Here is a 24,792-nt window from a genome sequence, read left to right on the forward strand (position 1 = left end):
AATCATGGCAACACAATATGCTTTAATCAAATGTTAAAATAACAAACCTTTTAGTTATAAGGCAACACTGATTTGTATTTTACTGAAAAGAATGAATGAAACAAAGAAAAACAAGCTTGATTTTTTAATATAAAAATATTTTCACATTTTAATGTTTGCAACAATACCTTTCATACTTGAATGATAATATCTCCAAACCTGAAATACATACACAAATTGGAATTACACAAATTCCTCCAGAGTAATTACACTTTCTCCTCTTCCTGTTCTTCAGATTGTTTCTTGGATATTAAGACATATCAAGTTTGGTCGATTCCTCATTCGGCTTAAGAACTCTAATTCATTACAGAAAAACCTCCTCAATTGTCCTGATCCTATTAAAAAAAGAGAACTTTATAATCCATCTCTTTCTCACTAAAAATAACACCAACACACTGTATCTCAGCCAGCTCCTGGGTATGTCTTTTCTAATTTTGGGAGAAGGGTATAGAGAAGATATAACAGGGACCCTTTTTGGTTTTTTTAAAATGAGTCATTATTGTCACAAGGAAATCAGTACAAGTGGAGGAACACACAAGTGCAATACTTGGTATATGGTGTATATATATTCTTATATATATATATATATATATATATATATATATTTAATTTGATTTATATGCCGCCCTTCTCCGGAGACTCAGGGCTGCTTACAATGCGTTAAGCAATAGCCATTAAGCAATTTCATATTTCTTAACAGCTCATCTCCCTCATATTTATGCTTGCCTAATTAAGATGTGCGATAGAATTCCATTTATTGTTGCCTTTATTAAAATCTCTAAGAAAAATCAGGAAATGTGTTTGCCTACATCTGAACAGAAGCACACAGTATTTTTTACAATATACCAATGGTCCCCATTTGCATAAATCAGCCTTCTGCCCATCAGATTAGATTTCAACTCCATAAAAGTCAAAACACAGTGATCAATATTCTCCATCTCTTGGCTGATATTCCAATTAATATAAGAACGATTTTCTTGAGCCATTTTGTAATACAGATCAGCCTCTAGTTCCTAGAATTTTTCCTCTAAGCATCTCAATTTAATTGCTAGCAGGTGTTGATTAAACTGGTATCTGCTTTAGGTATGGAACATCTGGCATACTGAAGTAAATTTAGCAGCTTACTTGGGCGTTTCATTCATCTATTTTGAAGCTTCTGGGATTTGTAAGCAATGTTAAGGACTAAAGAGAGGCATCGGAATCGCTATATTGTTAACAAGTAATTTCTGTATTGATTATAGCAAAGCAACTTATCGCAGGAATAGTAAGTTGAATAGCTGCCATTGTTTCTAAAAAAAATGGCTTCTTAACACTGAAAGCATTGTGTGAGGTTGAAGGCATATAACATACCTGTCTTAAAAGATTTTCTATCCACTCTGAAGGCCAACACTATGGATCGACAGACAACTGGACTTCTGCATAAGTTTCTCAAATACTGTGTGAGCAGATCTTGCTCTTCCAGTATCTGTCAAAATCAGATAAATTAGCCTTGACCTACACTCAAAATCATTAGGCAAAATTCCTAATTCAAGTAATTAGCAAATTTCCTAATTCAAAATAAACCACTTACCCTAGCTCCTGTGCTAATTTCATTATGCTGAATGCAGACACTTCCCTTAATCCGAATATGATTTTGCATGACCTCCCATTCCTTGGGGCTCAAACTCAACACTTGCTGCACCTGTTGGTTCTTGCAAAATACCATAACCTCACTTGTTCCATCTTCTACTAGGATTCTGTGATAATAAGTGGGATTTGAAATAAATATTTCACATTCTCATTCAGAATAATGGATATCTGTAATTCTATTCTGTATGCCATAAAGTAATAATCTGAATAGCAAGAAGTCCTTGATTTACAATTGGATGCTTAGCAACTGTTCAAAATTATTATAGATGCCCCCCCCCCTCGGCTACTTATGGCTCAGTTGCAATGGCCAGCCTTCCCCCAGTCACATGACCACATTGGACACACAACCTCCATTTATGGCTGTGTGCAGTACCTTGCAGGCATGCAAATGTTTTGCCAAGTTTTGCCAAAACCCAGCATTTACTTCTAATTTTCAGCAAAATCCTTCCATTGCAAACAATGGGTTAACTTTACGGCCAGAGGTTGCTTTACATTGCAGCCATTTTTACAATCATCATGACTTATGATTAAGTTGGTCATTACCCTGTACTCATTTTGATTTTAAATATATTTGGTCAAAAAATAATTTCTGTTCAGCAAAAAGTTGTCAGATTTGAGGATTAAATACATGGACAAAATGAGCAAACTATTCAACATTCTATATTATATAATTTGAACATGTGTTATTGCTTTTTCTTATATGCTATTTATATAGGGACAATAAAAATTATTGGCAGTTATAACAGACAATATTTTTTTTATGATCAGTTGAAGTGCTTTCCCCCCCAGATAAATGTATACATTTCTTTCCAAGTACTTACTTAGCTATAGCTTTAATCATTCCTGTATGTGACGAGCAAGAATTGTTACATTCGTTGGGCCTTCTCTAGGAAGGGAGAAAATATGTTGACGAAATTGTGATCGTGTTAGTATAAAAATTTATATGGCAGTTATTTCAGATTACAGGTGTGAAGTTTGAATGACCATATGTTACTTCATGCAAAATAATAAAACAATACAATACAGCAATTATGACACAAGGAAAGAAGCTTAGAAATTCCCAAATTCAAATATGGCTGACTAGATACCTCTGTGGAGATGTTGCAGAGATCACAAAACCATTGCATGGATAAAGATAGGATACATGTCAAATGGCAAGTGACTTGTGCTTGGCCCAGATTAAGAGGCTGAAGTGTTATATTGGATAAATAACCTACTGAAAACTTAGCAGTGGAATCCAGATGTCTGCAAATAAAAAAGAAAAAGGAGCTTTCATCAAATTCTGCAGTTGGATGAAAGGTAAAAAAATTTCAAGCTAACTCCTGAGGTTGATACTCACTTTGGAGAATTGTGAGGTGGAGGAGTCAGAGTACACACATCACTAGAGGTAATAAAAACACAATAGATATTTCCAAATCTGTAATGAAAAAAGATGGATTTTGGATACTAGTACAGTTAAATGAGATAGATTAGAGAGCCAATGAGAATGGTCGTGGAGAAGCAAAAAAAAAAGGATGTACGAACAGTATTGAGTTAACAGCAGGTTTGGTTCCCTATCTGTCTTTAACCTGAATTTTAAGTCGGAATTCTTAATTACAAACAGGCTGCCTATTAAAAATGACAGATGGCATTGTCTTTCCTTGAGCCAATGAAGAGCTTAAGTTATGCAATATTTTTAGGAACTGATGAAAATGGTGCATATTAAAAATATGTTGCTCCTGAAAATACTGTGTGGCTTCAGTGTTTTGGCAGCTCAAGGAAGGAAAACAGCATTTTTAGTAACAGGCAGCCCATTCATATCTAGTCAGTAATGTAATCAATAATCCAGGGAATTTCCAGTGATATTAACGAAGTGTAACTGAGAAGGGCAGAGAAAGGAGCTGGTAGGACATTTTGATACACTGCACCTGAAGAACTGTCGCAGTTTTGGAGAAGAAATGGGCTGAGAAGACTGGCAAGGGGAGCAAGTGAGAAGATCAGGCACACCATACTTGAATGCAAGAGTGATAATGGCAGCCAAGAGAAGATAGGTGGGAGGAAGGAAGGCGTGCTGATAAATTTGGACAGATTAGAGGACAGGCTATGAAAGGGAGAAAAAGATGAGATGCATTAGTCTTGCTTGATTCATCCTGTAAGACCTATGCCAAAGCCCAGAACAACTCAGTTTCAATTCAATCAGAACCAGCTCAGAATAGTCTTAACTAGATTTCTAAGTCAAAGTATATTTTGTGTGTGAAACAAAACACATTTTCTATTCAGTGGATATCCCAAATGGTGGTCAATACAAGACGTTAGTAAAAACTTCAGCATGATAGTCTGGACATCAAAGACCAAAGCCTGAGCCCTTTTCACTAATAGCAGTGAAGCAAATCCTATAAAAATTAGCAGGTATCAATTATGCCATGATATACGATGAATATTAACATGATGCTTCAGTACCTCTGGGCTCAAGACATACCTGGAAATTTTGCACTGTAGATCCCGAAACAAAATCCTAGCTCCAGGCAACAAACCCCAAAGATATGGCACAAAAGCGGCTTGAATATAGATATCCAGAAGAATTGAAGAATCATGTGCAGGTGCTACGCTCAGCTTCACAGTATAATTCCAGGGCAAACGGCCACCTAAATAGGTAGAAGATAGTTTCCTCCCAGGTTGATCCTAACATCATTTTAGCTCTAGGCTATAGAAAATTCATTTTTCTTCTTGCAGAGTAATTCTCACCAATATATTCTGAATAGACTGGCTAGTTTATATGTGTTGTCTCAGCAATGCTTATAAAAACTTACACATTTTCCAAATAGTTACCTTTTTTCTGAACACAGGCATCTGCTTCTGTCTTCTTTCCAGAATGAGAGTCACACAAAGTTCTTTCCATTATTTCTCCAGAAAAAGAGACCAGAGAACCTTTGGAGCTGATGAGGGAACATTTAATTTACTACATTTCCTGCTTTTCATCCAAAACAGAGATTAGGGCAATCTGGTCAGTATAAACTATAATTTTAAGCATAACACTAGATTAAAAACACTAACTCAAGGTTAAAAATAACGAATAAAATAAATCAGTAAGATACCAGCATCTTCTAAATTAAAATTCAGTTCAACAACAAATTTAAAAGGTTTTTCAAGGTAGTGTCTGGATCCTAGTTTTAAACACGGAAAAAAGAACAGATAGTTAACATATCAATTATTTAAATTAGAATTTGCTGCCAATCTCATTCATTCACTAGAAGCACTAAATTTTGGCTTCTTAGATATTAACACTATCTGAAGAAAAGTGACTTTGCCTACCAAATACTTACTAGATAATCAAGGAACAGATTATCCTTCAGAGAGAGAAGGATAGAAAGGATTCTCCTAAAGATCTTAAAACTAAGTTCATTCTATAGTCTTCCAGTAAATTAACATTAAGCAATCAGGGTATTGTTATCACTTTGAATTGTGCCCATACATTTAAAAACATTTTCATCATTTCTGTTGCAAAACTATGTTTTAAAAGGGAAGATCTGCAGCGATTTCTGGAATCAACTCATTAGTAAAATAGAGATTCCTCAGACGCCAATTCCAACAGTGAAAATGCCTTCTATCTTTTCCCAGCAAGCAGATCTCAATTGTTACCAGACACAGGACAGCCTCCAAAAACAGCCTCAATAATTAGGCATGTTCATAAAAGAAAAAGGAGATTTTTAAATACCATTAGCAAAACTATCTGGAACTTTGAAGATTCTGAACAGAAACAGAAATTTTCCTGAAAGGAGCACATACTTAAGCGTCCTCTAAAGAAAGCCATAATAAATGCAGATAAAATGCTAACTCAAATGGAAACCCATCCTGGAGATGCCATTTCCTTATCCAATATACTTGTGTATGTCATATGTATATGCATGTTTATATATGTGTTAGAAGCCACACTCCAAGGAAAGACAGACCCTGAGAAATAGTAACTGAATTAAAAACTACTTGTTAAAATTAATTCCCTATAAAATAAGAAAACCCATTTAGTAAATGGATCCTTCTCTGTGTAAATATTCTCTTATACACAGATCACTCTCACATGAAAACATGTGCATGCATGCACACATTCAAAGAATCTTCTCTCTTTCCAGCAATAAAAAGAAAGGGAAAATGGCAGGGGGCAGGCTAGCACTTAATTTGGGTTGCTTATTTTTAGCTAAGTGTTTCAATTGTAGTTTTTGCAAAGACTTCATTTGTCTGTCAGAATACTCAAGAATCCCATTATGTACTAGCTGTAAATGATAGCTAAATCCTAAATTATGATTTTGTGCACTCAAAAAGCAAGAAAAAAGTTGCTTTAACTGAATTAAAGCAAACTAGGTTTAGTATGAACAACCAGCCTGGATATGCCTCGTGTCTCTCTCCAACTCTTTTCCATCTTGTGCTTCAAAATTAGTTTATATTATATTGTTAGCCAAGATAACAATACAGACCAGAAGAGTATGACTTTTAAAAAGTAGAGCAAAGGATATTCCATTTCATTTCCTTAAAGACCATAATTACAATTTCCACAGTAAATCTCTCAGTAAACAAAAAGAAAATATATTTTACCTCAGATTGAGTATTTCTGCAATGGAGAACATTTTTTGTTCCCTTTTTAATATGTTTGACATGGGCTGAAAAAGAAAAAATAAATATATTAATCCACTGCTCTGCCTCTTCACATCGTGAACCTACTGTATTGGCATTAAAATTGTTCACTTCTACTCATGCCTAGGACTCTGTATTAGCCTGTTAGTTCATTTTCTTCCCAAATCAAAATAGAAACAAATTCGTACCTGAGAAATTCGTCTCACATGATGCACATAGGCCCCATCTGGGAAGGGCAGAAAAAAGGAACAGCTCAAGTTGTATTTGTTTCCTGGAGCCAGTGTGGAGCACTTTTTATCAAAAATATCCAAATCCTGAAAAAACATAGCGAACTGAGACCTACCATAGAATCAAACAGTATTCAGACACCACCATTACAAGGAATCTTGAAATTTGAAAGACAAAAAATTGGACTAGAAGGCCCAATCACTGATTTTTATTCTTCCTGAGTAAATCAGCAAAAGCCCAGCAATAAATTTTACAGTTTCTTTTAGTCTTACCGTGCACTGAGGTAGAATGAGCTGGTACAAATGGTCAACATGTAGAAATGGGAACCAGTGCAGAGAGTTCTTCAGAAACAGTAACAACACCTGAAGAGTAATTTGAGAAGTCCATAACAAAAGAAACCCAAATTTTACCATCAGAGTGTTGGTGGTGAGATATAACAGTATGCTGTTTGACAAGATTAAATTCTAGATTAGAGTTCCTAGCTTGCGTAGAATAGCATATACAACCTTGGGGGTAAAACTGGGCTTGTGTTATAGTGGCCAAATGGTGCCAAAACTGATTGGCACTGTCTTTACTATTTGTAGTGAATGCTGTATGGGCACAACAAAGGCTGATAACTTAGTATTTAACTAAAACACCTTTTGTGAAACCATGACAAGCAGCAAAGGACAATGTCCATGGGTCCATTTAAGGACAATCACAACATTTGACTTAAAACAGAGAATACAAAAAATGACAAGGGTAAATTGTACATTTCTGGAACTAAGAGCAAGAGCAGATTAATGGATCTGACTGAAGATAGTCCAATCTTGAGCTAATTAATATATTTTGAGGTATAGGCTTAATTCTGTATGAAAGCACTACAGTATAAAAGAAAAGTACAAATTGATGTCATTCTGTTTGTTCTGGATCTCATGAACTGATGATAACTACACATTACACAATGATGATTATGGAAGAACAGCAGGCATGCAACATTCTGAATGAATGCAATCATGTGCCATTTCTCCACTTTGCTTTACCCTTACTTTCTGCTGGGCTTCGCTGGTCTCTTCAAAAGCAATAATCTTGAGCTCCTCCTGTTCTTCACGTTCTCCAAGACTGTGGCATAGCTTAGGTTTGCCCATCCATAAAATTGTGGCCTGAAAGCAGAGTTGCATTGTCTGCCCATTTTCAGACTTGCTTTCTGAACTGTGGAGGTAGTTGCGCCATGCAAGTCCTTCCTTTTGAATCAGCAAAAACAGACGAGATACATAGGTGATCTTCTCAGTACTGTTTCTGAAATGTTCTGGCTCCCTGGTATTTGCTTCTTCTGTTTCCTTTCCTTTCCTTTTAGCTTTCCTTATTGAGGGTCTCAGATCAGTTGTTGAGCTGCCACTGTCTTTCACATCACAGGAGGTCTGCTGATAGATGGTAGGGCTTTTTTTGGCTCTCTTTTCAGGAACATGAAGAACTTTCACATCCTCAAAATAAAACTGTGCATAAAGCCTGAGAAGAGCAAAAAAGTAGCATGAGTGCAGCTCTAGAGATGTTATAGGGAGAAAGAAACACAAACTGCAGAATTAGGACACTTGACTGATAATGATTTTTCTGTATTGGAGAAAGTGTATCCTATAATGGGTTGCTCCTCCATTTTCATTCTCAGTTAGATCTACTGTAAAATACCTGCAATATGTCAGCCCTTCAAGGTAGACCAGACTAGGAAACCAGAGTTATGAATCTAATACTACTTTCATTAAAAAGTTAGAGAAACAGAATGTTCGTCAGATGGAGATCCAGTTGAGAATGGAACTTTGTTGCTTAGATTCAGTCATAAGGTGCAATGTCACATGACCACACCAAACAGAAAATAACTGGTATGGAACTTTTTTTTTAATCAAGAGAAAATCAGAATAAAGGAAAATATTCAAAATTCAGTGAACTAAACAAGAGTCATATTACTACATTTTTCATATTAGGTTTCTTCATAGTTCTAAAACAATATTTTACATTTGGCTTTTTCATCTGCATCTTTGACTTGTTCTATGGGTCTGCTGTTTTTAAGTTTAAACAAATGGATACCTGCCTTTTCTTTTTCTTTATATGATTGGCTGTAATTGGCTGTTGTGAAGAAGATAAGTCATTTTGAGGAAACTGTTCTGTAATAAGCTGAAAAATATTCACCTGGAGGAGGCACCCTGTAGTTGAAAAAAATAAAATCAGTTAATAAGCAAAGTTGACTACTATACAAAACATAGCAGAGAAAGCAGAAGAAACAATTTCTCCTCAAGACCCACCTTAGCAAAGATGATATAGGACATGACCAGGCTGAGCCCAAGGGAGGGGTCAAATACATCATCAGCCTTCATGAGTTCCTTCATGCCCACAAGAGATCTAAGCCCAGCCCATCTTGAATTCCTCCTACTCTTATATCCTCTAATTTCCCTTAGCTGTTAGTAGTTCAGGTTCTCGTAGCAAGCTTAAGCTTGCAATAAATCTTTTTACCCATTTGAACCATCTGGATCTCCCGATTTGTTTGGCACTTAACAGGTACCTCTGACCAATTCTAGCTTCAGATATAATGAGCTACTAAGCTTCAATTCCTTATTTCTCTGTCATTACACTTGAAGCTAGAATTAATCAGAGGCACTTTTGCTAAAGTAAGAAAGAAGAAAAATAGTTCATTCCTCGCAAATAGTGAATAATTTACTTATGACTTTTCTTGCTATTTCTTTAATACACACTATTATTTATTTATTTTATTTATTTATTTATTTTATTATATTTCTATACCGCGCTTCTCCTGCGGGACTCAGGGCGGTGTACAGCCAGGATAAAACATAGCATATAAAATTTAAAAACATTTTAAAAAACAATTAAATAATTTTGGCCCGAATTTAAAACAACCCAATTAAAACCGAAATTCGATTAAAAAACTAAGAGGATGGGATCAAGCCAGCCCAGCTAGATGGAACAAGTGTGTCTTCAGGGCCCGACGAAAAGTCCGGAGGTCTGATATCGTGTGTATCTCAGGGGGCAGGTCATTCCAGAGGGCAGGCGCTGCCACAGAGAAGGCTCTCCCCCTGGGGGTCGCCAGCTGGCACTGCCTGGCCGACAGCACCCTGAGGAGGCCCTCTCTGTGTGAGCGAACCGGCCGGTGGGAGGCTATCGGCGGCAGAAGGCGGTCTCGCAAATACCCCGGCCCTAAGCCATGGAGCGCTTTAAAGGTGGTCACCAACACCTTGAAGCGCACCTGGAAGACCACAGGAAGCCAGTGCAGCTCGCGCAGGAGAGGTGTTATATGTGAGCGCCCCGTCGTTCCCATAATCCCCCGCGCGGCCGCGTTCTGGACCAACTGCAGCCTCCAGGTGCACCCCAAGGGGAGCCCCATGTAGAGAGCATTGCAGTAGTCCAGGCGGGAAGTGACAAGTGCTTGAGTGACCGTGCGTAGGGAGTCCCGATCCAGAAAGGGACGCAACTGGCATATCAGGCGAACCTGATAAAAAGCCCCCCTGGCCACGGCCGTCATATGCTCTTATAAACTCTGCAATCTCCCTATCTCTATTCATTGAAGATAAAGACAGACATCTGTTTTCCAAAGGACAGAAAGGTATAAAAGATAAGTATAAAGACTCTCATTTAAAAGAAATGATGAGTTGGAGGATAAAAGAGTCATCATTCATATTAGAAAGGATGAACACTTCACTGAACTTCAGATCCAAACAGTCAAGGGTTATTTATCAAATTTATATTCCAACTTGCTCAAGATGATGTGCAGCACTTCCTTTCTCTAATATTTTCCTTACATCTCTATCCCTATGATAGATGTGGCTGAGAAATACATCCTATTTCAGGAACAACTTGCATATAAACTAGCAAATGTATGTTTCAAATTTGTTCAAATCTCTAAAAAATCACTTTGTTTATGTAGTTTATTTCTGAACTACACTGTTTAAAGATACTGAAACCAATTAGAATATTTCTGACCATTTTAGGGAAAAAGTCTCAAAAGAGCTTATTTTTAATAAAAGTTAAATTTCCCCATACTTTTAATAGGCTATTTATAATTGCTTTATGCCATAGAAACAATTCTACTTATGTCACACCAGAAATATTTATGCAGACCTCCTGAGAGTCCTGCTCCTTCCACTGTAGTCCAATCATATGGTGATACAATACAATCTTTAATCCAGATCAAACAACTAGCTAGATAGTATAATTTAACACAACCAGCATATTCTGTCAGTAGGTTTCCAAGTGCAACTCAAAGTGCTGGTTGTTACCTTTAAAGCCCTTCATGGCATAGGGCCTGATTATCTGAAAAAATGCTTACCTCGTATTGTTTCTGCCCATCCAGAGTTAATGTGGGTATGATCTATTGGTGGACCTTTTGTATTTTTCTACTCTGTGTCATTCTAATTTTTCTATTGTGTCTCATTCTAGTTGTTTAGTCAGGGCTATGTTTCAATAGTTTTAAATGTTTTACTTTTTTGTGGATTTTCTAAGCCACAATAGTCTTTTGAAGTGGGTGGTAATGTCAAATCAAATAAATTAAATTAAATGTTGCATCTTTCAGAATTGTGAGTTTGATCCTGGGATTTTAATTTGAGCACATAAAGTTGCTTATCACTCATCAATATCCCTTCTTCAATTTTGATTAGAATAATTTCAAATAAATAATGAAACTTTTGTAGGAAGCTCATTTTACTACCAAAATTCTTTCTAACCAAGATAGCCTTAACTTTCTCCATCTTAAAGTACCAGCTGTTATATTTTTCCAGATTAGTAAAGATTTTTGAATAAATATTTTATTCTATTTCAGTAAATTTCCAAGTACTTCACTGGTTTAATATTATAATTAAACCCTGCTGTTATTTCAGAAGTTTTTCCTCTTCCGTTAATTTTATCATCTGATTCTTATCCTGATATTGAACTATACTGTTGTATATATTTCACCACTGATTCTGAAGGAGGCAAGTTCTTTAGATCCTTCATCATCAATATTTATATTTAATTTATGCTTTTATTATTTTCTGAAATTTTACTCTCTTGATATTGTTAGCTAATGCCAACAAAAAGAAAGGAAAAAATGGCCAGTCTTGTCATATCCCTATTGTAATAAGTTTGGGGTTGCTTGTAGCTACTGAGCATATGTATTAGAAGCATCTTTTGTTTTGATTAGAGAAAACAAGCCAACCTCATCAGATGAAAATATTCATTATGTACTATTAGAGAATATCTTTCTTTGAAAGGCTTGATTTAAAGGAATATCAGCAATGCTTCATTTCAACAATGTAATACAGAATTTTAGCATTTGTAGTAAAACAAGTGCTATCTTGAGTTAATTGTTAGGGCCATTTGTGCTCTGTATCTCGTTTCTGGATTCAGAGATGAAAAGTGCACAGTGGGTCTCCCACAACCCAGAAGTTCAGCAATGATTGGAAAACTTCTCTTCTGCACATGCCGTTGATGCAATTGCCCAAATAACTTCTTCTGCCTCTCTTTCCCTCTTCATCAGTGTTCAGAAGCAGCTACTTTCACTTCCATATAGCATGCTGTGCAAATAGCACACTGCTTGCAGAAGAACTCTGCTGACTGTTGAGCATCAACATTAAAAAGCTGATAAACATTTTATTTATATACAGTATGAGAGGCTTCCAACTGTCAACTAAAATTTATCTTAAAAATCTCTTTAAATAAAATCTAAGGCTTGTGTAGGTCCCTAGATCACAAGAGAAGCGCTTTTTCTCCAAAATCATCTCACAATAGAAAGAGAATACTTTCATTTTGGATCTGGATGGGGAGGAACAGACTCAGGCTCAACCCATCCAAGACCGAGTGGCTGTGGTTTCCGACGTCCCGATATAGTCAGTTGGCGCCATCTCTGACTATTGGGGGCGAGTCGTTGGCCCCCACAGATGGGGTTCGCAACTTGGGCATCCTCCTGGACTCACGGCTGTCTTTAGAAGAGCTTATGACGGCCGTGGCCAAGAGGACTTTTTATCAGGTTCGCCTGATTCGCCAGTTTCCGATCCTTTCTGGATCGGAACTCGTTACGCACAGTCACTCACGCCCTTGTCACCTCACGCCTGGATTATTGTAATGCTCTCTACATGGGGCTCCCCTTGAGGAGCACCCGGAGGCTCCAACTGGTCCAGAATGCGGCCGCGCGGGTGGTGACGGGAGCGATGTGGCGCTCTCATGTGACCCCCCTCCTGCGCGAGCTGCACTGGCTCCCAGTGGTCTTCCGGGTGCGCTTCAAGGTTTTGGTTACTACCTTTAGAGCGCTCCATGGCTCAGGACCAGGGTACTTACGAGACCGCCTTCTGCCACCAGTAGCCTCTCACCGAACAGTTCGCTCCCATAGAGAGGGGCTCCTCAGGGTGCCGTCGGCCAAACAATGTCGACTGGCGGCCCCCAGGGGGAGAGCCTTCTCTGTGGGGGCACCTGCCATCTGGAACAAGCTCCCCCCGGAGATATGGAGATCCAAGACTTACGCATCTTCCGCCGCGCCCTAAAAACGTTTTTATTCCAACAGGCTGGTCTGGCCTAACTCTCCCTTTTTAATTGGCTTTTAAATTGGGTTTTAAATTGGGTTTTAAATCTCTTTTAGATAAATCGGATGTTTTAATCTTTGAGCCTAAATTATTTAATCTGTTTTTTAATAGTTTTTAACTTTTGTATGTCTTTGTATTTTATTTTTGGCTGTTCACCGCCCTGAGTCCTTCGGGAGTAGGGCGGTATACAAATATGAAAAATAAAATAAAATAAAATAATTTTATTTATGGCAGAGCTGGTTAAAATTGTTTCCTTAAAAACTATTTTCTACAGTTCTGCAAACTTGTATTTCCTTTGCTGATACTTCCCTCTTTTCCAGATAAATATCAAATAACTAAATAGAAATACAAAAAATAAGATTATCAGCTAAAATTGCATGGACTACCACAGGGGTCCCCAACCCCCAGCTCATGAACCGGCACTGGTCTGCAGCATGCCAGCAACCGGGTTGTGCAAATAAGAGAAGCCCCATCCATGGCATGCAGGTAGCACACAAAACCACACCCCCTCCAGTCCACAGAGAAACCTTTCTCCCTGGAACTGGTCCCTGGTGCTCAAAAGGTTGGGGGCCGCTGGACTAACAGACAGACAACTTGATGGGTAGCTTCATTTTCTATAGCAATAGTATAGTTTTTCTTTCAAAACTCTGTCTTTTGTAATTAGTGATGGATACTGTTGTGGCCCGACAGCTGTCAGCAGAGCTGGTGGCAGACTCGAACAATGAGGAGGTTGGGGAAGAACGTGGGCCAGTCCTGGAGTCCGGGGAAGGCTCTGATGGATGCTCTGTGTAGGAAGCAGAGACAGAGCCAGGGCTGTCCGACATTTCCCAGCTGCCTTCGGAGTTGGAGATAAGTGGGAAGGATGAACATCTGGGGCCTGTTCCATATGTGCGCATGCTCAGAGCTGCTAGGAGAGGAGAACAACTGAGAACAAGGAGCCGACTTGGGAAGAAAGGCACACTGAATGCTCCCTCCGAATGGTTGCAGGAGACAACCATTCGGATTTCTTTCAGAAGATTTGCTTATTGTGGTTCCTGCCTCAGAGACTGCTTGCCAGAACTTAATTTACAGCTTTGCAACTGGAAGCTCCCGCCTGGCAAATATCCCAAGGAACTGATAAGGTCTGTTACTGCAATTAACCCTTTGAAGGATTATTGCCTGGACTTTTCAGTGTGTGAATGCCAGTAATTCACAGGAGCTAAATAAAGAGGCAGTTTTTGGAACATGGAGTGTTTCTTGGTTCTGCTAAGGCTGGGTCAGAACAGATACTATCTTGAATTTGTACAAGAACTGGCAGTTTCTACTCTAATATTCTGTAGAATCTCAAAATATAGTTGCTATTAATATTAAGTGGCCATTATTTTATATTTCCCCCAAATTATAGATAAAAGTGAAATAAATATTGAACATACCTATTAGTGATGTGTCAGTGAACGGTCTACAATCCTTGTGGAATATTATACAAGGAAGACTGTTACTTCTGTCTCGTAATTGGAGGGAACCACTACTGGAATATTCTAGCACTCCAAGCAACAGCTATCCTCCCACCCCAAAAATAAAAGGTTATTATTAGCCATCGACAGTAAAAGAATATTCACTAATTATGTTATATGCTTATAAGAATACTCTTTTGCCTATTTTTCTAGGAGTATCTAAACAACAAAACTTTTTACAGTACCAGAGAACTAGTGTCAGATTTGCCTCTTCAGCTTGATGCTTCACTGGTATTCTATCATCAGTCATTGGGGTGGGGTGGGGGGAGGAAATAGGCAATTGGCATGTAAGAAGTAGAGGTGATCAAAAGGGAGAGTGGATAACAGGCTTGACAGAAACCCTGAGGTGTGAGTACCAGCTTGTTCCAGGCTTCAAGGACACAGAGCCTGAGAAAGGAATGCGAATTGCACCAAACGTCTGAGCAGTTCCCAAAACACCTATAGGCACACCATTGGTTAAGGATGAACTGGTCAAGGGGGAAGGGCCAGGAGGAAGGGAGAAAAATTTAATCTTTTATGCAGGAACTTTAGTTCTAGCCTGTTTTGTTTGCAACCACTAATCCTTAGTAAAAGAACCTATCACTTCAATCACATAGAATCAAGGGTCTTTCTTTCCTAGGGACCTAGCTGAGGCAAGTCTGATAACTAATTTAATATATTGATTAAAGTATTAGGCTAGAAAGTATTAGGCTGAAGACTGAGTTTTAGTCAGGCGCAAAGCCAAAGTTGACTTTGGGCCAATCACTCTTTCTCAGCCCTAGAAAGGAGGCAAGGGCAAATCACTTTTGAAATCTTGGCGAAAAACAGGGATTTGTCCTTGCATTTGCCAGGAGTCAACACACACAGACAGTACAGGGGGAGTGAGTAAATTCATGTTTATTCTCTGAGTTTACTATACAACAAAAAACTATTCTTACTTCCAAACTTTCAGAAGATAAATGTCATACTTACCAATGGAGGATGAAAACATTCAGCTGATAAAATGCAGTAGTTCTGGGCCAATCTGCAATTTAGTTCTTGGATATTTAGGTTGCAGATTTTTGAGGCAGAATGCAACTGCTGTAATGGATCACAGCTTTCCCAGCAGCTCCTCTCAACCATACTATACAGTTCAACAAAATGTGGAATCTGACATGGTGGCTCCAGAATCTGGTACTAGGAAAAGGTTTAGGAGTTAAGTTATATCCACATAGAAGCTAAATACACAGGATTATGGAAAAAGGTATTACCTGGTCTAGGAGACAACTGTGCTTTTCTGCCAGGATCTCTGCATGGAAGTTTCTTTCCTGCTTCGTGGGTACCAGCAGGGAATTCAGAATAGGAACAATAAACTTCTCTATTAGTCTTTGAGAATGATGGCTAAAGCAAAGCAGCAACTTTTGGTGCTGAGTAAAACAACAGAACCTAGAAAGATTTAAGGTAACATTACATTCTTCAAAGATATAATGAGGGAAAATGAATTTTAGATGAAGAAAATTTAGGGGGGGGAAATCTGAAGAACATAAAACAGGACAAAGAACACATTCAAAGTAACTTTCAACATAATTTCTTGAGCCTATTTAGTCCTTGTACTCAAAAAATCTGGTGCTCTTCAGATGTTCTATATTTCAATTCTAAGAAACTCAGCCAATATTACCAGTGACCACGAGTCCAAAATAATGAATGTTAAAATCAAACAAATTTAGAGATTTGGTAAGTGCTCAAAATTTATCTTAATATTTGTACTGTATATAATAATCACTTTCCTATAATTTAGACATTGCATATTCACCAACATATGAGAAAAGTGCTTTTTCTGGGCGTATACAATGTAGGGAAGTTCTAGGCCTTGGATATTGTTTGAATAGAATCACAGACTTGGAAAGGGTCACAAAGGCTCTGAAATCCAACCATCTGCTCAGTGGAGGAATCCAGATTAAAAACACCCCCAAATAAGGCTTGTTTTATGCTTGGACACAACTAATAAAAGATAGTCCCTTTGGGTACCATATTTTTCAGAGTATAAGAAGCACCTTTTCCCCCACTAAAAAAGGGTGAAAATTTGGGTGCATTTTATACACCAAATGTAGCCCCGCCCACCCGTTTGAGAGGCTGCCTTTGCAAAGAGAAGCTCCTTTGCCTCTCAAGCAGATTTTTTTTTCTTATTTTCCTCCCCCCAAAATAAGGTGAGTCTTATACTCTGAAAAATATGGTAATTTGTTTTGCTACCAAATTGCTCTAGGAGGGCTTTCTTAATGTTCAACTGGAGTCTACTGCCACATAATTTAAATCCACTTTTTATATTCTGCATTCTAGAAGAAAAGATCTTTGCTTCTGTAGCTCAGGTTTAAACTGTGGCACCCTTGCTGTTCCCCAAGCTTGGCTATAGTCTTATATGCTTCATTACCAAACTAGGTAACATCAGGTAACTAGGCCTAGCACTAATGATGTTACCTAGTTCAATAATGAAATGTCTGCAACTAAGAGAAGTTTAAGAAGGTTCCACACTCATTTGCACTATTCAGGTGACCCTGAGGGCACAGATAAACTTCTAAGTGCCCTCAACGACTCTCAGAATCATCGACCAGATGACTGCAAGGAATATATATCCTTCCATCCTCCACCATTCAGTAAGAACTGTAGATATTTCTTGGATTAGAAGCGAAACGTCTTCAACGAAAAACAAAGTCCAGTTGCCTTTTGAAAAAGCACCTTTGGATGTTTTATGAATTGAAGTATAAACAAAAAAAAAATATTTTTTTCCCTTGCTCCCTCTCAGAGCTTCAAACTCTCTTAAGTGCAACCTGTTCTCTGGCAAAAATCAGCTGCTATTGTGCTATTCACTCACTCTGAGAGCTGTCTGTCTGGAAACTGCTACCTTATTTCTTGGGCCTGTATTTGCAGTGTTGGGGGTTCCACAGCCTGTGACCAGAGTATATGGAGGCTTGCATCCTGGCTGCTATTCCTGGGAATTCAGTTTGTATGTGAATGTGTGCAACTTGTAATTGCAGAGGTGCATACATGTGCCTCTCTGAATATGTGCATTGGATTGCACATATTCACCCTTTTAGTCTTAAACTTCAGGGAAAATTACGATATCTTATATTATAGAAAACTAGCACCAATCCTTAAATATTTGCCTGAAGAAAGGTTATACATATTATCATATGTCATCAATTTTAATCACACACACCTTTGTTCAAATATTTCCAGCAAGTTGACCAGATAAAGATAGAGCGACAGGCTTAAATTGTAACGCAAGAGTAGTTGCAGATAATGATTTCCAAAGCAGTTTACAGGCTGATGTAATATGCTATATGCTGAAAAACTCTTTAGCACAATGGTAGTATGTAGACAAGCTCCAAAAGCAGCAGGAATAGAAGGTAAAGGCATCTCCAGAAGATGGACATCTCGAAGCTAACATGTAAAGCATAAAAAACATTTGAAGGGTTTTTTTTAAATCTTTCCAACAATTTTCTCACAGTAGTTATTCCATTTTGGCTTTACAGTCAGTCAGGAAACTACACTGGTCAACTTAATACACAATCCTTGTCAGAATACATCCTTCTCCAGTAAGGATTTCTTGCTTTTAAATCAGAAAGCTCTCTTGTCATAACTGTACTTCAGCTGGAAACAGAATGACAACGCCAACCCCTTACCTTCTTTTCAAACACTCTACTTTCTAATGGAGACTGTAAACTACTCCAAGCCAACTCACCTCTATGCATGCTCCTGGTCGGAATCCACAGCCAGTATTCAACATCTGCTGATAAGCAAGACAAAGTACGTGTTTGTTATCTAGTTCATAGAGACCAGCTTGGGCATTTAACACTTGAGTGATAGTACCCTGAAAAGTGAATAATGAAAGGTTATGCGATAGTTTGTACTGCTTACTGGACTCACGTCTGAAGAAATTTTCAAATGCAGGTTCAAAACAAAGTTTTCTTTGTATAGGTGTCACAATTTACTTACTGTATATGAGATGAGCTCGGATTTTCTAAGAGGACCCAGTATCATTTCTTCCTTCTGCACTTTCAATAAGCTCTTAGGCTGTATAGAAGGCATAATGGAAACTGGTACCATTGATCTTCCTTGTGAAGTTACATCCAGACATTGCTCCTTTGTTTGTTCTTTGCGGTAAGGCAGAAGGCATGAGGAAGAGCTGGTTCTGAAAACACTCTGTCCAGCACTTTTGAGGCAAGATATCTTCAAGGCAGTTAGGACATATCTATGCCCCAGTTGTAGTGCATGATGCCAAACCAAATGGGGAGTCTTCTAGGATAGAGAAATAAGGAAAAATATCAAAATTCAGCACCTATAAGAACGGCTGTGGAGGTTTGGAATTCTTCCTGATTCACTTGAAGTACATATGACTTCAGTATCAATGAAGGCCTATACCCTATTGTCACTGGAGTCTGCTTTATTGTATATTGTAATATATTCCAATATATTGTATGGACTCATTTAAGGGAAAGAGCACTGTAATCTACAAGCAGTACTGTTAGGCAATCCATGCTACCTTTACTATTCCCAAGCCCAATCATGAAGAAAACCAACCTGCACTGGTTGTGATGCATGATTAGCAAAATCCTCCTCCTCCTCCTCCAAACATCCTAGCAGATCAACTCAACTTCTACTTCCTCAAAAATAGGTACAATATATCTTAGCCTATGAACCTCGTAATTGGTCATGGTGGTTGTTCATCAACTAACATTTCTACAGTAATTTAAGAAAAGGCATAGCTCTTATTGAATACAGGATAAAATAAACATACAGTAAATAAACATACTTGTATTACCACTGGAACACAAGCAGAAGAACTAAAACACTTCAGGAAGAGGAAGAAGAAACTCTTTTGGTTGAAATAGAGAATAGTAGTCAACCTGTCTAGTTCTCCTGCCACGTTCACCTTTGCTGTATTCTTATTCTGAGGCCTAAAAAAGCAAAAAGAGAGTCCTGGCAGATCAGCAAAATGTACATTTCGTAAGGCATTGTTTCTAATCATGGCCAACCAGATGCTGCAAAATCACACAAAGTGGACATGAATGCAATCTCCTTCTTTCACTATAACCCAATTTATGATTTATGAATGTTAGTAACCAGTATTACAATTTCATTATTAAGTTCCAGGCCGGACCTTTCTCAGTTGAGACCTACCTCCCAAATGTAGGGTAAATGTAGATGTTTAGTGGTTATTCCCAAATAATAGGGCATAAAATCAATCCCTTGGCTGATACGAATCAAATTCTACTACTGATGAAAAGAAACTACAAAGCACTGTTTTATAAAAGAGCAAGCTGACTGAAATCTTGGCAGCAAATGGCTGAGACAACTGATCCCAAAAATGCTTCCTCTTTTAGGCACATTATTGCACAAGTTCCACAGACTCTAGTTCAGGGGTGTAAAATTCAATTTCACTGAGGGCCATCAGGGCTGTGGTTGACAACAGGGGGCCGGGTGGACGTGGCCAGCTTGATGCCACTCCCCAAACTTCTGGCATGTTTCCTCTTTGCATTGGGTAGACCGGGCTGAAGCCACACTCGCCCAATGTTTCCTCTTCGCATTGGGTAAACTAGGCCGAAGCCATGCTGGCCCGATGTTTTCACTTCGCATTGGGTAGATCAAGCCAAAGCGATGCGGGAAGAGCGGGCCCAAGCAATGTGGGCTGGCCCCTTACATTTTCCAGGATGGCCCCGTGGGCTAGATCTGGCCACATCGTGGGCCACATCCAGCCCGCGGGCCCTGAGTTTGACACCCCTGCTCTAGTTCTATCTCAATTGCTCAATAGCTCCCACTAGAGTCTGGAAGTCCTGTTTTTTCTCTTTATCAATGCTTGGGTCTCCTCTATTTGTTCCCTGAATGAGGTGATTGACCGTGCAGCAATGGCCATTTGTGGCAGTTAATGAGATTACAGGTAGTCCTCACTTAACCACTGTCCTTTTTAGATACCATCTGAATTTATTAGGAGAATGTAACTTTACAATCTTGCACTAATGACTGTGGTAGCATCCCACAATCAAGTGATCGCCTTTCATGTGTTTCACAGCTGGCTTCAGACAAGAGTCAATAGAGAAACCAACTGTAAAATTGCAAGTCGTGGTCATATGATATGTTGCTTTCACTATCACTTAGTGAGAGTTGCCAGTCCTAATTGCAATCATTAAGCAGGACAGGATGATGGTCATTATTGTTCCATTACAGATAGTCCTTGACATATGATGGCAATTAGGATTGGAATTTCCATTGTCAAGTGAAATGGTTGTAACCAGCCCAACCATTATCACATATTGACAGCAAATCCTATAGACCCAGCTGCTATTGTTAACTGAATCCCATGGTCATCAGGTGAAACAACTTCCTGCCACTTCCCACAACAAAGTCAATGGGAAGCTAGCAGGGACCTGCAAGTCCCAGGCCTATAGGCAGGTAAGTGGCTGATACTAGATTCCAGGCAGTTCTGCCCACTTCCTTGGTTCCTGCTGTAGTGAAACTATAATCCATTCATAAAGTAGCACCACCAGACCAATTCATATACTTTGCTATTAATATTTAAGTAGGAGCACCTAAGGTTCCCAATCTATTAGCTATAATGAGGAGGAGCTAATGGTGCACGGTCTCTGCAGCAGCCTGTCTCTTGAAGCACCAATGGCACCCAACCTCATAAAGTTCTGGAAGATAAAAACATGGTTCCTCTAGAAAGCTTTTAGTGTTCAATTGTAGCACCTTTTTCCATATTTTAGCCTGTTTAGCATTAATTGAGAATTTAAATGAAATTATTTTAATTCATCTTTATCCTGATTTTGTATTGCATTTTTACTATGTTTTGTAAACTATCTAGAGTAGGATTGGTTTCAAGTTATAGACATATTTCATAAATAATTCAATTAAATCTGATTCACATTGAACCAATGCACTCTAACTTCATCAATATTGTTACTTAATCAGCAGAATAGAACATCAATCCTAACACATCTTATTTGGGGGACAATCAAAAGTTCATCCATTATTCATGGATGTGTAGATTACTTCAAAAAGTTACACAAAAATGAATACCTGCAGATAGGGATGTGTACCTATTCAATGGAAAATACTTTCCCAAGTGCAAAAGGTGTTTCAACAATTGTGAGTGGCACAAGTTGCACCCATTTGTATCTCTTTAAAGAAGCCACACCTTTTCCTAGAAAATGTGTATTTAAATTAAGAAGACTGTCTCCACCAGCACTTTCTTAACAATTAAGGAAAATGGATGAGATTAGGGAAAGAAAAGGAGTGATCAAGAAGCCTAAATAATAGTAAATCTTTACCTGGCACTGAGCAGGTCTGCAGCTGTCCCAGGGTACAAAACAGGGATGGTACTAAGATTTTTTTCTGGTCCAGAAAGTACTTGAATTGGATCTTCTAGTATCTCCAAATATCCACTTGTGCCCTCGCCTTTCTGTGGAATGTATATCCAACTAGGGAAGAGTGATAGATGTTCTAGCCAATCAAGCTTAAAATGCAGGAACTGCCCAAAAGAGAAAAAGTGACATTAGCTATACAAAAGCAATAGCCTTTTATTTGAAAATTGTAGAAACATAGAAATATCTATCATGCTAATCCCATTCAGATTTAATGCAATTAACTCTACTAGACAGTAAAGTGATTTACTTGCCCCTCTCCAAAACAACATATTGAGTGTTTCTAGCTAAATCCTATTGGATAGGAAGGGAAATTCAGCTTCCTTCATTTGAATACCAGTTTTAGTATTTACTAGCAGCATGAATGAACCAAGCAGAAGAAAACAAGTGAATAAACAGTCTAGCAAACTGCATCATGACTATATGTGATAACTAGAACTGTATTTGATCCTCCAAACTGTTGGTTTATATGTTTTTTTTTAAATACTATATTTGGCTATTAATCTTGGAATCAATGTCAGTTCAAAAATCAGTTGCTAAGCATGGAGGGATGTCTCCAACTCCTGTTTGTGAGCACACCAGAGTTAGTGGATGATTGCAAGAAACTAAAAGACTTGGTCTTGATCCAGCTGCACTATTCTATTTAAACTGGACACCCAGTATGTATCCCAGTGCACAGGAGAAAGATTTTAAAGGCCCCCAGTCTTCACTTTTAAGTTTATTATTTTCTGCTAAGAGCTATAATGTCTCTCTCCTAAGCAGCGCTGGATAGATAAACAGCAGAACATCTTAATGCCATACCACACAGGGAAGTGCTCCAGTGTTATCTTGCAAATAAACACTTCCATCCATCATCTTATCTTTTTTTCCTGGTGTTTCACTTCTCAAGTAACCTATGAGCATCAAGCGAGTTTGTTCAAAATATTTCTGGTCAGGCAAAATAGTTTCATTTTGGTGGGTCCATTCTCTGAATTCATCAGAACTCGAGGTTAAACGACTACAGCAAGGTATACACTGAGATTGAAGATCAGAGATAGAAATAATGCTGGAAAATATAATTAAGTTATTTATAGTGAAGAATGAAGACATAAATGTTGCTGTTGTAGAATTAGAACAAATAAAGGCCTCCATATAAATTGTTTTGACCTTTGAAAATAAAACTAGATATATCTGTAAAATATTAATGATAAACAATAGGTTTATTAAACTGTCATAGCAGGTGGCAGAATCTAACCATTACTGATCTTAGAAAAGCTAAGTAGAGTCAGATCTAATTAGTGCTTGGATGAAAGAATACTAGAAACTCCAGAACTCAGGAATGCAGTTGAAAAAAAATCAGAGAAGAGGGTAATAGCAGATCATTTACATACTATTGCTAAGAAACCAACATGGACTTGTTCATGCATTGGTAAGAAGTTGAGTTCTTTTTACTTTTACTGCTATAATGGCTGTTGTGTTTTCACTTTATTTCTTACCGAGCAGCATATCTGTTCTAGCAATAAATAGCAAAAGGAATGTACTAGCACTTTCCCTAAGTATCACATTCTCTAATGAATCACACCATATAACCTGTTCTCCAAACAATTTTATTTGTAGTTTCACACTATTCTATAGCAAGCTTATAGGGCCAAGTTCACGCGGTCGAGCCCGCCCCCTTTTGTGCCCCTCACCTGCTGGCACGCGCGGCGGTGCTGCGGTCCGGGGTCCGGGGGCGCTTCAAAGGCTGCCGGTGGCCGCTCTCCATCTCGTTAGTCTCGCGAGGGCGTTTGAACGGAAACTTGGGGCGGGAATTTCTCGAAGCAGGAGCGGCCACTTCACCGCCTGCCCCTTCTGGGCGTCGGAAGAGGGCGCCACGGATGTTATTCCGCGTGGACGCTTCTGCTCACGACTTCCTTGTTAAACCGCACGGAGTTCAGCCGGCAAAAAGGATATTTGCAAGCCACGGGCTATGCCTATAATTTGGCTGAGCCTGTCTGACCTACCTGGAACAACTGAACTTTTTAGTATACTATTCTGTCCATCTCAGCCTCTCCAAATATTTTGTGTGAAATACTACTTTTGCTTCATATTTCAATATTTTAAAAATAGCGGTTAGGAATTTCCAGGGCGCACGCAATTCATTCGGCCACACATTGCAAAGCGAAGGAGGCTGCAGCCCGGAAGTCGTCACTCACGACAGGTCTGCCAAAAGCAGAGGACTTCGTAGACTATTCTTTAATTTATTTGTCAAGCATATGTAAGATAACAGATAAAAATATAAAACATGATTATGAATACATGAAATGGATACGAATAAAAAGGGACAATAGGACAGGGACGCTAAGTACGTTGGTGCGCTTATGCACGCCCCTTACAGAGCGGTTTACTTTAAGTTTGTATCTATTGTTTGCTCGTGTATTGTGGTTGAAGCTAGGTAGGACTATGGTTGCTCAAATCAAATTTGCGTCTAAAGGTAGTATTGATAGAGAAACATAAGAGAAAAATTTATCTTTCACAACTCAAAATCGATAAAAGTTGAAAATAGATGCATGGATTAAATTTGTCTTAGAAAAACGGTCTTTCTCAAGTTGCAGCTTTCACTTCCACCCGAACAAGAAGGTGGAAAGCACCCCTATCTAAATAGGATTGTTGTCTCTACATTTCATTAGTCTATGGGCAAGTTGACGTCAAAAGAAACGGAAGAAACAATTGATTTCAGCTTTTCGAGTGCACAGAAATACACGTGCTGTCAGTTTCTACTATCTCTAAGGTTCCCCTTATCTCTTATCTATCCTCAGCATAGATTCATGTCAGACTTCCTAGTTTCCTTTCCCCCTGTTTACATGTGTGTGTGTGTGTGTGTGTGTGTGTCTGTCTGTCTGTCTGTCTGTCTGTCTGTCTTAAGAT

General features: G+C 38.5%; 2 protein-coding genes across 5 annotated transcripts in view; one reads left to right on the forward strand and one right to left on the reverse strand.

Annotated features, from left to right (window-relative positions):
* Positions 1 to 120: 120 nt before the first annotated feature.
* Positions 121 to 24,078, reverse strand: CTC1 (CST telomere replication complex component 1). 4 transcript variants are annotated; one of them, XM_034411114.3, is made up of 23 exons: positions 23,577 to 24,078; positions 22,708 to 22,951; positions 21,814 to 22,013; positions 19,299 to 19,443; positions 18,482 to 18,784; positions 18,228 to 18,356; positions 17,703 to 17,926; positions 15,760 to 15,934; positions 15,482 to 15,685; positions 14,450 to 14,573; positions 8,567 to 8,678; positions 7,530 to 7,989; positions 6,774 to 6,863; positions 6,462 to 6,587; positions 6,235 to 6,299; positions 4,477 to 4,583; positions 4,127 to 4,292; positions 3,008 to 3,085; positions 2,757 to 2,913; positions 2,490 to 2,554; positions 1,610 to 1,775; positions 1,390 to 1,504; positions 121 to 374 (listed from the first exon to the last, which is right to left on the reverse strand). In XM_034411114.3, the coding sequence occupies exons 1-23, from the start codon at positions 23,648 to 23,650 to the stop codon at positions 271 to 273; spliced, it is 3,633 nt and encodes a 1,210-aa protein (XP_034267005.2). In that variant the 5' UTR covers positions 23,651 to 24,078; the 3' UTR covers positions 121 to 270. The 4 variants fall into 4 exon arrangements, with proteins under 4 accessions (XP_034267005.2, XP_034267008.1, XP_034267007.1 ...); XM_034411117.3 differs by having other exon boundaries at positions 18,228 to 18,272; positions 23,577 to 24,064; XM_034411116.3 differs by having other exon boundaries at positions 18,228 to 18,275; positions 23,577 to 24,064.
* Positions 23,749 to 24,792, forward strand: part of LOC117661876 (tumor necrosis factor receptor superfamily member 1A-like) — a 62,778-nt gene continuing 61,734 nt past the window's right edge. The window contains exon 1 of the mRNA XM_087888360.1: positions 23,749 to 23,840. Coding sequence (XP_087744486.1) covers positions 23,763 to 23,840 — 78 coding nt within the window. The 5' untranslated portion in view covers positions 23,749 to 23,762. The remainder of the gene's footprint in view (positions 23,841 to 24,792) is intronic.

The sequence above is a fragment of the Pantherophis guttatus genome, chromosome 2 (genome assembly GCF_059756535.1).
Source record: "Pantherophis guttatus breed Tessera chromosome 2, ASM5975653v1, whole genome shotgun sequence".
Lineage (NCBI taxonomy): Eukaryota > Metazoa > Chordata > Lepidosauria > Squamata > Colubridae > Pantherophis > Pantherophis guttatus.